General features: G+C 39.8%; 1 protein-coding gene across 2 annotated transcripts in view; it reads left to right on the top strand.

Moving 5' to 3' along the window:
• Positions 1-6,817: 6,817 nt before the first annotated feature.
• The window catches only part of SHTN1 (shootin 1), a 96,030-nt gene continuing 87,541 nt past the window's right edge, over positions 6,818-15,306 (top strand). For both annotated transcript variants that reach the window (XM_024756086.1, XM_024756085.1), the window contains exon 1: positions 6,818-6,987. In XM_024756086.1, coding sequence (XP_024611854.1) covers positions 6,930-6,987 — 58 coding nt within the window. In that variant the 5' untranslated portion in view covers positions 6,818-6,929. The remainder of the gene's footprint in view (positions 6,988-15,306) is intronic.

Below are 15,306 nucleotides of genomic sequence, written 5' to 3'. Positions count from 1 at the left end.
GTCCACTTTTTTCCTTAGATCCCTTAGCATATTATTCATAGTTATTTTAGGTCTGAAATTTTTAAAACTTTGCCATATCCAGCTCCAGTTCTGATGATTACTCTGTCTCTTTAAGCTGTGTTTTTTTATCTTTCAGGATGCCTTGTAATTTTTTGTTTAAACCTGTACATGATGTACTGGGTAAAAAGAACTGAAGTAAATAGGCCTCTACTGTGAAGTTTTATGTTTATTTGGCTAGGAATTAGGCTGTGTTTACTGTTTGCTGTAGCCGTAGGTGTCAGAGGCTAAATTTTCCTCTGGTGACCTTGTTTTTGTCTCTTCTGTGTCTTCGGGTTTCTATAAAGACTTCTTCTTAAATAAGGTCTGAGATATGCAATTCTTTCCATTGTAATCCCCTGTTATTATATAGAAGTCCTATAGATGTAGTGGTAAAGTTTAAGGGGAAGGGATGCATTCTATAGACCTGTGATTGGACCTCAGTCTTTTAGCGAACCTGTACCCCCGGGGCTGTAACCTTACAAATTATTTCTCAGTTTACTCCCTCTGGTGAGATGAGAAGACTGGAGTTGGTTATTTCCCTTATGCCACATGAAGGGGCTGGTGTTTTTCTTTCCCTGTGTGGGAGACTGGACCAGGCCTCAATTGGGTATTTCCGTTCTCTTGGTTGTTAGGCTTTGGTAAAATCTCAGTAAAATAGTTTCTCTTGAAGACAGGCCTTTTTAAGGATAACAGTATTCTCTGGGTATATTTCAAAATGGCTACCATTGTGGTTGGAAAAGATACTTGATATGATTTCAGTCTTCTTAAATTTGTTAAAACGTTTTGTTGCAACAGTTATCATTCTTATGTCATTGGATTTGTTGTGCCGAATCAAAAGGAGCTAACGGAACTAGCACGAAAGAGGGGACTTCGAGGGACCTGGGAGGAGCTGTGTAACAGCTGCGAAATGGAGAATGAGGTGCTCAAAGTGCTCTCTGAAGCTGCTGTTTCAGCAAGTCTGGAAATTCTTTTTAAGGATAACAGTATTCTCTGGGTATATTTCAAAATGGCTACCATTGTGGTTGGAAAAGATACTTGATATGATTTCAGTCTTCTTAAATTTGTTAAAACGTTTTGTTGCTAAAAACATGATATATCCTGGAGACACTTGGTCATGTTGTGTAATCCCCATAATGTTCTGTTGGATTAGCTGCTAATATTTAGTTGTGGACTTTTATATCTGTATTCACAAGGGTTATTGGTCTATAATTTTCTTTTCTTTTGATGTCTTTATCTGGCTTTGATATCATAGTAATGCTGACTTCATAGAATGAGTTCGGAAGTTTTCCCTTGTTTTCTATTTTTTGAAAGAGTTTAGAAGAATTGGTGTTAATTGTTCTTTAAATATTTGGTAGAATTCACCAGTGAAGGCATCTGGTCCTGGACTTCATTGGAAGGTTTTTGATCACTGATTCAGTCTCTTTACTTGTTATGAGTCTATTGAGATTTTCTGTTTCTTCTTCAGTCTACATCATTTGTGTGTTTCTAGAAATTTGTCCATTTCATCTATGTTTTCTAATTTATTGGTGTATAATTATTCATATTATTTTCTTATAATCCTTTTTATTTTTGTAATGTTGGTAATGTCTCCACTTTCATTTCTGATTTTATTTTCATCATCTCTCTTTATTAGTTTAGCTAAAGATTTGTCAATTTTGTTGATATTTTCAAAGAAATAACTTTTGATTTCATTGATTCTATTGTCTTTCTATTGTGTGTTATTGTACTTATCTCCATTCTAATCTTCATTATTTCTTTCCTTCTGCTAACTTTGGGTTTATTTTACTCTTCTTTTCCTATTTTCTCAAGGTGTAAAGTTAGCCATTTGCAGCTTATAAATTTCCCTGTGAGCACTGCCTTCACTGCACCCCAGAAGTTTTGGGGTGTTATATTTTTGTTTTTAATCCTCTCTGTTCTGATTTCCCTTGTGATTTCTTCTTTGAACCTTTGGTTATTGAAGAGGGTGTTGTTTAATATCTATATATTTGTGAATTTTCCAGATTTCCTTCTATTACTGATTGCTAATATCATGCCATTATGGTTGAAGAAGATACTTTGTATGATTTGTATGATTTTAATCTTTTAAAGTTTATTGAGACTAAATTCTTGGCATAACATAGTATCTATCCTGGAGAATATTCCACGTGCACTTGAGAAGAATGTGAATTGTGCTCTATAGTTTGGAGTCTTCTATACATGTCTGTTATATCTATTTTGTGTATAGTGTTGTTTAAGCCCTCTCTATCCTTATTAATCTTCTATCAAATTTTTGTATCGATTATTGAAAGTGAGGTATTGTAGTCTCCAAGTATTATTGTTGAACTATCTGTTTCTCCCTTCAATTCTGTCAATGTTTCCTTCATATATTTTGGGAGTTGTTTGTTTGCTGTATATGTGTTTATAATTGTTATATATTCTTGATGAACTGACACTTTTGTGAATATATAATGTCCTCCTTTGTCTTTTGTAACCGTTTTTGACTTATGGTCTGTTTGTCTGAAATTAGTATAACCACCCAAGTTCTCTTTTGGTTACTATTTGCATGGAATATTTTTTCATTGTTTTATTACTTTCACCTATTTGTGTCTTTTTATATTGTTGAGTGTTGAATTTTGTTGTAATCCTTTAATGATTACAACATTAAATAAGAAGTCTGCCATCACTTTTATTGTTGTTCTACTGCATGTAATTAATATGCATGTTTCTTTGGCTGCTTTTAAGACCTGATTGTTATATTTAGTTTTTAACAGTTTGACTATGATATGCCTAGGAGTGGTCCTTGTATTTCTGCTGCACTATTTATAAAGAGACAAATACTAGTAACAACTCAAATGTCTAAGAATTTGAGAATAGCTAAATATTCATTGATACAATGGAGCGGCATTGAGTAAATATGTAGATTATATTGGTACAAGATAAAGTATATATGAAATAAAGTTTAGTAAAAAGTAGAATGTATATATATACAAAGATTTGAAAAAGGAAAAATGTTTATACAAGAAACATAAATTTAATAGAGTTATGTAAGTAGTTTTTTAAGGTAAAAGTTTTCTTCCTCCGCGGCATGTGGGATCCTCCCGGACCAGGGCACGAACCCGCGTCCCCTCCATCGGCAGGCGGACTCTCAACCACTGCGCCACCAGGGAAGCCCTGAAAACCTATTTTTTATAACAGATTTTTGAGATATAGTTCACATATCACAAAATTTTCCCATGCAAAGTATACACTTAAAGTATACAATCTAATGGTTTTGAATATGTTCATGGAGTTGTTCAACCATCACCACAATCAATTTTAGAAAAAGTTTACCATCCCAGCAAGAAACCCCATACCTTCTAGCAGTTACTTACCATTCCCCCAACACCCACAGCCCTAGACAGCCACTGATTAACTTTCTCTCTCTGCGGATTTGCCTGTTCTGGACATTTTACAGAAATGGAGTCATACAGTGTCTAGTGTTTTCTGACTGGCTTTTTCACTTAGCATAATGTTTTCAAAGTTTATCCATGGTGTAGCATGTATCAAAACTTTCTTTTTTATTGTTAAGTAATGTTCCAATGTTATCATTTTTATATCATAATTAACATTATAGTAAAGCCTTTTAGGGTAGATTCCCTAATATGGAATTAGTGGATTAGAGGAAATGAACCTTCATTTCCTATTGTATTTCAGTCTTATTTGTCTATATACCTCAAAAGACTACATCAGTAATGTGATTTTACATTAAATTCCTGGAAACACAAACAAACATTAAAGAGAAAATCCTTTGATCACTGCTCTCTCCCACTCCACTCCTCACCCCTTGGGCCTCTTCCTCTACTTTCTACCCCTAGAAGCAGCCATTATCCTGAGTTTGGTACATATCCTTTCAACTCATTTTTAAAAAGTCTCTCCTTCCCCTATCTCTGTCCATATATGCATATGTATAGACACGTTTTAAGGGTTTTTAATTACATGTTATATGGAGGTTAATGAATCCATTGTGATGCCTGCAACATAAATCCCTATGTGCATTATTAAATAGAACAAAAACTAATTATTATCACTTCTATCCTTTCCATTAATATTCATATCATATAAATAAACCATGGTGTAATGGGAGATCTGAATCCCTATAATTGACTCTAATAGCCATCCTAATTCATCCCATGCCCTCAAGATAACACCATACTGTATTTCAGGAGGCTATTTTAATTTCAAGGAAGGTAAACAGGATTAATTTCAAGGGGCTGCAGATTCCGTGTGGGACCAAAGCACTCAATTTGATTATAGATTTGATAATTGATTAACTCATTCTTAAACTCCAAAAGTGATATCTAAGTTACTGTATAATGGGAGTAGACAATTAAATCGACCATTTAAAAAGCGGAACCTTGTGAACTAACCCAAATATTTAACAGGCACTCTGCTGGTATTTGGTTTCATAGGAGAAAATATTTGATTATTTAGGTTTGGAGGAGGACTCTGGCATTATCCAGCAGTCAGAGTGACTGATCAGGTATAACAGGTTTCCTGGCTGCAGTATGAAAGCTAGATGGCCATGATTTGTTACTCAAATCTCTTGATTTTTTTTTTTTCTGGAAATGATTTCTCTTTATACAAAATACCTGGTGGCAGCACATATCATTCATATTTTCATGTAGTTGAGTCTGAATTTCTCATGTTTCCTGGGCCTTCTTTAAACTCTGAGGATTAAGATACCATCTCAGGTAATCTTAAGGCAAAGGCCATTTGATTATTTTTCTTGGCAGCTGGATCTGCAACTGTCTTAAACTATCTTAAGAAAAACTAGGGAAAGGACTGAATAATAAGACCCCAGGGCTTCCCTGGTGGTGCAGTGGTTAAGAATCCTCCTGCCAGTGCAGGGGACACTGGTTCAATCCCTGGTCCGGGAAGATCCCACATGCCGCGGAGCAACTAAGCCCGTGTGCCACAACTACTGACCCTGTGCTCTAGAGCCTGCGAGCCACAACTACTGAGCCTGCATGCCACAACTAATGAAGCCCGTGCACCTAGAGCCCCTGCTCTGCAACAAGAGAGGCCATGGCAAGAGAAGCCCACGCATCTCAATGAAGAGCAGCCCCTGCTCGCCGCAACTAGAGAAAGCCCGTGCGCAGCAATGAAGACCCAACACGGCCAAATATAAATAAGTAAAATAAACTTATAAAGAAAAAAATAAGACCCCATACCAAAATTATTTTTAAAGTTTCAAAATTTTAATTCACTCTATTTAAAAACACTATGCTCCCTTTTTCGATCACTCTACCACTAACTCACTCATGCTAAAATGTTATATTGCCTTTTTAGGAGACGAGAAAGCAGTGCTACCTTGTTTTTCAGTTCGTTTTGAATTAGAATTTAGTAGGAATATTAGACAGATACTAGTTGCAGCACTTACCTATATTCTAGCTCCTCTTCCCCATTCATCATGGAGACCTACTCAGTAAATGGAGTTGGGCATTTACATAAAATAGCAAGTGAGGAATGAGCAGAAGCACTGTGCTCATGTAGTACCCACACTAAGACCTTTGAGGCAGTGAGAAAAAACAAGATGTGCAGTAAGCCTAATTCAGTTTGGATTTATTTTGTATGCTTAATGATTAGTGTAAAAGAACTCTGTCCATTTTAGCTTACAATTAGCATCCACAACCCCTTTTTCACAGAGCTGTAACCCTAATTTTTTTTTAAAAAAGAACATCTATTATATGTCAGATTCTGGATATGGTGTTTTGTGTATCTTTCTTTCCTTGTTCAGCACTTAACAGCTTTTCCGGGAGAGTAGGTATTAGTATTATTCCCATTTTTTAGATGAAGTTCAAAGAGGTCAGGAGACTTGACCAAAGACTGACTGGCAACTGGGGGTTGGGGAGAACCATTTTGAAATCTGGAAGGTCTGCCGCCCCTTTTCTGGTCAGGCTCTAACCCAGACCTGGGCTTAAACAGCCTAGAAGGCAGTGAAGATGGACAAATGCTGGGCTTCACTTCACCAGGCTCTGCTGCCAGGCAGATGTGTGACCTGAGGTATTTGGACTGCAGTGGCCTCTACCCTGAAGAGAAGATCTTTCCACCGCAAACCAGATGATCCGCGAGGCCTGGCGATCCACGTGCTGCAGGGCCCAGTTTTGACCATTTCTCAAACCGGTGTTGCTGGAGGAAGCCAGCTGACTACCACGCCCTCCTTGGAACTTACCAGACTGGCCTGTTTCAGTATCTGTATGCTTATCAAGGTGCAAAACATACTAACACAGAGCCCGGCCCTGAGGGCACCTAGGTTTCCCCACACCGCCCCCAGAGTCCACTGTACGAGAACTGGGGAAGAATCCTGGGTGTTTATTGCTAATTACATCTCGCTTGTGGGGAGAGGCTCTTGACAGCGTTCCAAGTGGGGTTCTCGTAGACGCTGCAGACCCAGGGCAGGTTTTCTCCGGAACGCGCGTCCAGGTGTCCGCGGCGGGGTGGAGAGGGAGAAGAGGGTGCAGGAGATAGCCACAGCGAACTCACGCAGCCCCCCACGCCTTCCCCCTGCGCATCCTGCGGCGCCGGCCTCCGCGGAGGAAGGCGAGGGACAGCGGCGGCCGCAGGCTAGGCACGGGTTGCGGGCCCAGGTGCCACCGTGGGTGCCTCCTACGTCCCCATCTCCTGCCCCCGGGCTACCGGCCTGTCCCCGCCCCTCCGCCTGCCTGCAGGTGAAGCAGCCAAGGCCGCTGAGTAGGTGCGTGGGGATGATCTCACCCGCGCGCTCCGCGCCAGGAGGAGGAGGAGCGGGAGCAAATCCAACTTCCGGGTAGTGAAGCCGCAAGCCACCGGCATCTTGCTTTTTCTTCCCCCTCCCCCCACTGTACCCCTCGCCTCTCCCTCCTTTCCTTTTATTCCCGGCCCCACCTGCCAAAATGAACAGCTCGGACGAGGAGAAGCAGCTGCAGCTCATCTCCAGTCTGAAGGAGCAAGGTAGGCGGGCGTGTGGCCGCCAGGTACGGGCAGCCGCGGCCCATGGGCGGGGACGGCTCCAGGGCGCTGGCTTTGCGGTGGTGGAAGCTCGGCGGGAGGTGTTGCGGCCGTCGTAGTCACCCCCAGTAGCTCCGTCACCCGTGGAAAAGCATTCTCCGCGCCCCGCGCGCTTTGGCGAGCTCGGGGCAGAGGGTAACGTGCTTTGCTTGTGCCTGGGAGTGTCGTGCCCGGCAGGGCGGGAAGCGCTACCCGTTGGTCGCTTTAGCCGGCCATGGGGGTTGAGGAGAAGGGCCAAGGATTTGGCGGGGACGAGGTCCCACGGTACCACCGTACACGCGGGGGAAGCGAGTGGGGCTGGTTATTTTGGAGAGGCGGCGGTTTAGGCAGCTCTGCTGGCCTCGCTCCCTGGCCTCGGCCCCCCCTTGCACGTTGGCGCCTGGGGCGCTGCATGACAGCCTTTCTGAGCTTTTCATTCTGGTTTGGCCTAGTTCCTCTTTCCTTAGCAGCGAGGATTTGCAGGCCGTGGTGTGTTTTATCGCTTCCCATTTTTAGCAATTTATTTGTCAGTGGGGCAACACCCTGCCTGTGCGGGGCTTCTTGAATTAGGACTTGGCTCTGGTTCGCAGGAAAGCCGTGTACATGCATTTCTGCATTGCCTGGTAACTAGATAAAGAACTGTTTTTATCTCTTAATAAAGAACTGTTGTAGTCAGTGATTTTCATCACTTAACCACACTTCTGAACAAAGCCAAATTAAGATCATATGTGAACCTAACACTTTTTAAATTTAAAATTATTATTACCCTGACCAAAGGTGGCCCTGAGAATATGGGTTAAGAAAGAGGAACCATGCAGATTTAGGAAGTAAAAATGTGTAGGAACATGTTTTCCTGAATAACTTGCTTACATGGCCGTATAGTGGAAGGGGCCCCGCTCTGTGGCTAATCCTGGTGTTTAATCCAAGCTCTTTCACTTCTCTTGACTTTACTCACCAACTCTGTGAACTTGGAAGAGTCTCTTCCCTTCCGTGGGTCTTATGGTTAATCAAGCCTGACCTGACTAGGCGCAAGAGCTAAACCAGATGATTTTATGAGGTCTGTCCAGTACTGTGACCTGTTGCTCCTTGAGACCACAGACATACCATTCATAAGGGTATTTTGATCCCTCTGGAGTCCACACTCCTGGAAACAAATCTCAACATGACTGTTTAGTAACTGTGTGACCTTGGGGAAATTATCAATATTTAACCTCTTGAAAATGGACAGAACACATTCCTCTGTGGTATCTAGCATCTAGAAAGTGCTGGATAAATATTAATGGCTTTTGCCTTCTCACGTACTGTCAACGCCCATCCTAGATTAGTCTAAGGTCATAAAGTCACAAGAATCAGTGATCTAGTGGGGGGGCAACATGCCTTTATCTGGAATTTCTCAAATGTTTTAGTGAAGGGCTGGATTTTATTAGTATTTTATTCCTGATAACACTACTCCCCTCACCCAACATAAAGACTCTTAATTCATATTCTAGACTGTTGGAGCTTTCATTATTGGTAATATCTGTCAGTGGATACCAGATCTTTTGATGGATGGTCAGTTTTCAAATAATGTTAAAATTTTTAATTTTACTTTTTTTCATTATGTATATAATTTCAAGGATAATTTAACAGTGCAGATAATCCACAAGTTATTTATATTGGATTTTGGAACACATCTCTATCTCTGTGTTGGATTTGAGACTTGAGAAAAACGGACGATTCTTAAGTTTCTGGTCCTCCAGTTATGTTGGAAAACAAACAAATCCCTGCATTAGTATTTTTAGAGGATATATTTCCTCAATTTTGAGGATGTCAAAGGCAATAGAACAGTTAGACTTTGAAATTTGTGTTTCTTAAAGCATATATTTTTTTTTTAGGATATTGAGTCTGGTTACACAGGTGTTGGGGTTTTTATCAGCCCATGGTGTAATTTTTATACATTTCAAACTTGGGGCATTTGTCAGTGGATCATAGACTGTGATAGCAAGTGACTTATTTCAAGAGTATTTAATTGCTGTTTAACCTACAGAACTAACTGGGAGGCTAGGGATTTGAGGTGGAAAACCTGGCAACTAGGTGTTTGGGCTCTTACCAATATTATGATCAATTTTGTAAGCCGGTGTGTGTGATTTATTTTTAAAAGTAGACAGTACTTTTTACATCCTGTTAACATTGTGAATAATTCCACTACTATTTAATGTGAACAAGAAGAGCCATTATCGATTAAATACTCTGCTTTTCTTTTTTTAGGCTGAGTAAGCCTATTCATTTACTCCTTTGACAAATACTAGGTACCTGTCATATGTGATGCCCATGTGCTGGGCACTGGGGGAAGAGATGGTGAACCAGACAGGCAAGTTTATTGTCTAGTAGACAGTCATTAATCAAATAATCATACAAATCAGTTTGTACAATTAAAATTTTTTTTTCTAGGATAGATTCTTAGGAATGGAATTGTTGGCTTAGAGGGCATATACGTATAAAGTTTTGCTAGGCATTGCAAAAGTGCCCCCCTCCCCAGATGGCTGTACCAGTTCACATTCCCCCCAGAAGTGTCCATTTTCCCATGCATTGGTCAACAGTGACCAACAGCAGTCTTTACTAATTTGACAGCCTGACAGGTTGCTTAATTTTTGCCAATCTGATGAACAAAAATGGTACCTTTAAAAAATTTGTTTGACCTGGTAATTAGTGAGGTTTGGAATCTTTTTACATGTTTGTTGGCCATTTAGGTTTCATCATATCGTTTCTTCCCTGGTGTATTTTAAGTCTAAAATTTGAACCCATTCCCCAGGAGGGTGTTCAGAAAGAAGGTTGCCATCAACTCTAAATGGCAAAGCTGACAGCAGCCTTCCCTAATGTGAAGTCTTTAGTGGTGTGGTGAATAAGGTTGCTTTTGACAAAAGTTGTGAAATGTAATGACGGAGTCTGTCATAATATGAACAATCTCTAATTTATACTTAACATTCCCTAAGCTCTATGTCTTATAAATCACACCCACTTCTGAATTACTTCAAAACATTGTATGTTCCCTTCTAGTGAATGGTATAATTAGCTATATTATGTCTTTCTAGAAAGTTATATTATGTCCCTTTAAAAAAAATTAGCCAGTGTGCAATTGCTTATGTTCAAGCAGATGTTGAGGTAATGAGGTAATTCTCCTTTTGTCTTTTTTGTGGCTTTATTTTATTGGACTGATTGACATCTTTAATGCACTGAGAAATGGCAACTTGCGATACTATTTCCAATGCATATGTCCTAGCTTACTAAAGTGGACATTTTCCTTACAAAACATAATACAATGTTCAGAATTCTGTTGGGAAATGATAGACTTAGCTCAGCATTTGTTTAAGGTACATGATTTTCTTTGTATTTCATTCAGCCCACATGCATTGAATATTCATAGCCAGGCACTGTGCTAGGCCTCAGAGATATAGAGATGGAAAAAACCTTGTCCCTGCTGCTGAAGAGTTCCTAGTTTAGAGATGGTGGTAGAGTGTCTAACTAGCCTCATTTGGGTCATGTGTTTAAAGTCCTTTGGCCAGGGAAGGGCAGGGCACCTTGATGGGCAGCCTCCACAAAGACCAATGGATTGGAGTAGTCCAAAAAAGACTGGTGTGCCACTACCAGAAGGGGGGATGTGGGCTAGAAAGACACAAACAGCAGATGTCCACTAAACTGTCATCATAATGCCATGGCATTTGGATCTTGTTGAGGAAGTTTTGAAGAGAATGATTGCCACTTAGCAAAAAGGATGTTCTAATGTAAGACCAAAACAACAACAACAAACAAATAAAAGTTATGGGCTATTCTTGGACTGACACTATTTAAAATGGTAAGATAATTGGTTTTAAAGCAAGGTAATCTTCTTTCATCTTGAGAGTTGGTATCATTTTCTCCAAGATTATTGAGCTAGTGCTTAAGGTTCACATGGAAATTTAGTCAAGTTTATTCTTAGAACAGAGTTAGTAATTAAAAGAGGCTTCCAGTGTTCCCTTGGCTTCCAGGTTAGGAAGTAGCTAGAGCATTATTTTGACAAAAGGGTCTGAAACTGTTGTCTACCACAATGACCCTATTTATCTGGAAAAGCTGAAGCATTGTCAATCTCGGGTCCATACAAAGTCAGTCAGTAGAAAGCCGTTTGGGACTAAATGGTTGCCTTGGTGTCAGGTGCAAACCTGGCTTTACACCACTATTTTCCAGGTGTGGTCCAGGGACTAACTGTATCTGAACAACCAGGGTACATATGTACTTACTTAGTTACCTCTGAAAAGGCTGGTAAATTTATATTTCTTCATCTGGTTACATTTTTGTAAGATTTGTATTTAAAATTTTTTGCTTTTAGAACAAAGTATTACATGGATTGAGAAAACTGCACAGAATACAAATGAACATCTCAGTGAATTATTTTTAAAAAGCAAGTATGTTTCTAACAACGCTTGAAATCAGAACATTTCCAGAAGCCCCTTCATAACCCCTCCAATCACTATCACCTTCCTCTTCCCAAAGATATCCAGTGCCACCAAAGATAAGTTTTTCAAGTTTCTGAAATGTACATAAATGGAATCATACAGTGTGTGTTATTTGCTTCTGTCCTCTTTCACTCATTATGTGTGTGAGATTTATCAGTATTGTCCCATGTAGTTGTAGTTCGTTTGTTTGCATTGCTGAGTAGTATTCCACTGTATGAACATACCAAAAAAAATGTAAGCTAATATAGTGGAGATCAGGGGTCAGCAGACTTTTTCTGTAAATGGCAGAGATAAGTATTTTAGGCATTGTGGGCCATATGATTTTTGTAAACCAGAGTATTAAAAATGCATTTTCCTAAAGTTGGTGAGCCACTGCCAAAGAGGCCCCAGTTGGGGTGACCCTCTGTGAGATGGACATTCAGCATGGCCTGAGGAACTACAACTTCTAGTCAGAATTTCACTATTCACCTAACACTGCTGTTAGGTAGATCAGTCTTTTGTTTTTTTTAAAAATTAAATTAAAAAATAAACATATGCTCACAGAAGAAAAAAGCATATGGAGTAAAAAGTACAATTACCTGTTCCTTCTAACTCATTATTTCTCAATGTTTATTTCATTATACTCTCCAAAGGAGTCTTTTTAGACATTTTTTCCCCTAATCACTTCCCCTCCCCATGAGATTTTAATACCACTGATACACTCTGCATCTTTTTGTGTACTGTGATCCTTTGGAGAGCTACAGGCCATTGTCATATCTAATATTTTTTTCCTCTTTGAGGATGACCCGTTGATAATGCATGTTCTAACCCCATTTCTCAACGTTATCTACTGTTAACCTTTTGTTGTATTTCCTTCTGGAAATTGTGTTTGTATGTACATATATATTTGTCAGTTAATATATATTATAGAATTCATACCACTACATATAGAGTTACACCTTTAAAAATTGATTGCATAATGTTCCCTGTATGGATCTCCCGCCGTGTAGTTAATGTCCTCTGGAAAACAAACTTCTGTATTTCTAGTTTTTTTTTATTAAAAATAATGCTTCTGGCAATAGAGAAGAGTTGGAGACATCAGTATGAACTCATGTGGAGAGGAGCTCAGTGGAGAAACCTGACAGACATTATCTCAGTTAGGTGATCTAGGTCAACTTCAATAGTGATTTAAGTCGTGTTGATAGTATGTACCTTTGATGTGAGATGGTGAAAATGGCAGTTTACCTCTGTAGTCCTCCCCTAAAAACCTATAGCCCCAGTCTCATCATGAGGAAAACATCCCAGGTTGGGGAACATTTTACAAAATATCTGATCAGTGCTCCTCAAAGTTATCAAGTTAAGGACTTTTTTTTTTTTTTTGCGGTACGCGGGCCTTTCACTGTTGTGGCCTCTCCTGTTGGCGGAGCACAGGCTCCAGACGCACAGGTTCAGCGGCCATGGCTCACGGGCCCAGCCGTGAATCTAAAGTTTATAAAACCAAAATTTATTCAAAACAGTAATGCTGCTTACATCCTTTGTACACATATATCTCTGTAAGTGCAGCTGTAGGAAAAATTCTGAGAAGTGGAATCGTTAGATCCAAAAAGTATGTATATTTTAAACTTTGTTGTGCTGTAGATTTTATTCTGTAGAGCTATTAACACAGCCAAGCTTTGCTTTAAAATGTAGAAGGAACACTGCTTTTTTCTCTGCTTCCCATGTTAGCTAAGCATTTTATTTCATTTATTTTTTATTGCTGTATCTAAGCATTGTAAACATTAAAACACGAGTTCTGAATTTTTTGTTTGGTTCAGTGAACAGTAATATATTAGGATCCTTTTAGTTACTTGATTCTATCTCAAATCCTCTATGGCACAAATCAGGGTATGATTCTGAGATTGAGATGATATATATATATGTATATCTCAACATATATGTATGTACATATACATACACAGATGTGTGTGTGTATATATATATATATTTGTTTTAAATACGGCTTCGAGGAGCAGTTTTAGATTACAGAAAAATTGAGCAGAAGGTACAGAGAATTCCCTCATCTTCCCCCTCCCTGCCCCCGTTTTCCCTTATTATTATCATCTTGCATTAGTGTGGTACAGGTCTTAGAATTGATGAGCCAATATTGATACATTATTATTAACTAAAGTCCGTAGTTTGCATTAGGGTTTATTCTTTTTTTTTGCTGTACGCGGGCCTCTCACTGCTGTGGCCTCTCCTGTTGCGGAGCACAGGCTCCGGACGCGCAGGCTCAGCGGCCATGGCTCACGGGCCCAGCCGCTCCGCGGCATGTGGGATCTTCCTGAACCAGGGCACGAACCCGTGTCCCCTGCATCAGTAGGCAGATTCTCAACCACTGAGCCACCAGGGAAGCCCCAGGGTTTATTCTTTATGTTGTACATTCCATGGGTTTTGACAGATGTATGACATGTACCCATCATTACATTATCAAACAGAATAATTTCACTGCTCCAAAAATTTCCTGTGTTCTACCTGTTCATCCCTCTCACCTTACCCTGGAACTCCTGGCAACTAGTGATCTTTTTACTGGCTCCGTAGTCTTGCTTTTTCCATAATGTTATATAGTTATAATTGTACAGAGTATAGCATTTTTAGATTGGCTTCTTGCATGTAGCAATATGCATTTGGGCTTCCTGCATGTCTTTTGTGCTTGACAGCTCATTTGTTTCTCTTTATCACTGAATAATACTCCATTGTATAGATGTACCGTTGTTAGTTTATCCATTCACTTGTTGGTGAACATCACAGTTGCTTCCAAGTTTTGGCAGTTAAGAATAAAACTGCTGTAAACATTCATGTAGTGGTAGGGTATGGGGGAAGGGAATAGTCCTGTGATAGGGTCTCTGTTTTTAAGTGAGCCTGTGCCCCAGAGCTGTGACTTTCACAAGTGCTTCTCAGTTCCAGTTTTCCCTGTCCGTGAGACAAGAAGGCTACAGGTGCTGGAGTTGGTTTTTACCTTCCCTTTAATCTGTTAGGCTCTAATAAAATAATTTCTCTTGAGGGAAGGTCTTGTTATAAAGAACAGAATGCTCTGGGCATATTTCGTGATGGCTACTTTTCCCCTCCCCTGCCAGAAACAGTAGGGAAATTTTCTCAGTATTCACTGTGAGGACCTGGTAGTACTCCTGGAGTTAAAACTCAAAAAAGTGTTGGGGCTTCTTAAGATCGGCCCACGCCTAGAGTTTTTAACTCTCAAACTTGTTGGAACTGAGCCTCTAGCAATTTGTTAGTTACAGTTTAGATTTTTTTTCCTATCTTGGCACATGAGGGTGTCTCTGCACCTTGGCTTCTGCTCCAGTAAGTTGTGATCCTCTTTATCTGTCTGAGTGTATCTCTAATTTTTGGAGTAGTGATTTGCCCTGTGACTTCAGTTCTCTCATGGATCCAAGAAGAGTTGTTGATTTTCAGTGTGTTCAGCTTTTTTTGTTGTTGTGAGGACCGGAGTGTCGGCTTACAAGCTCCTTACATGCCAGACCAGAAACCAGACTTATATACATATTTTAAAGTTCTCAGTTTCCTTCCTTTCTGGTGGTTAACTTGAAGTCATTAATATAGTTTGTTGAGATTACTTCTTAAGCATCATTAAATCATTAACACTGTACTGTGTGTTCTGTCAGGTGAAGAGTGAATTTCAGGTTTGCTATAATTTCTTTTTAGATATGAAATCTCTCACCTTTGTTTTTTGATCAGGTTTTCCAGCAGTGTTTCCCTGGCTTTTCTAATGCTTTAATTAACAACTGAGGTATAAACAACTTCTCTTTCTATCCTGGCTTTAAGAGCAGAACCTACTGGGATG

The sequence above is a fragment of the Neophocaena asiaeorientalis genome, unplaced genomic scaffold (genome assembly GCF_003031525.2).
Source record: "Neophocaena asiaeorientalis asiaeorientalis breed wild unplaced genomic scaffold, Neophocaena_asiaeorientalis_V1.1 scaffold85, whole genome shotgun sequence".
Lineage (NCBI taxonomy): Eukaryota > Metazoa > Chordata > Mammalia > Artiodactyla > Phocoenidae > Neophocaena > Neophocaena asiaeorientalis.
The sequence above is the reverse complement of the archived record's forward strand: the minus strand, read 5'-3'. Positions and strand labels throughout refer to the sequence as shown.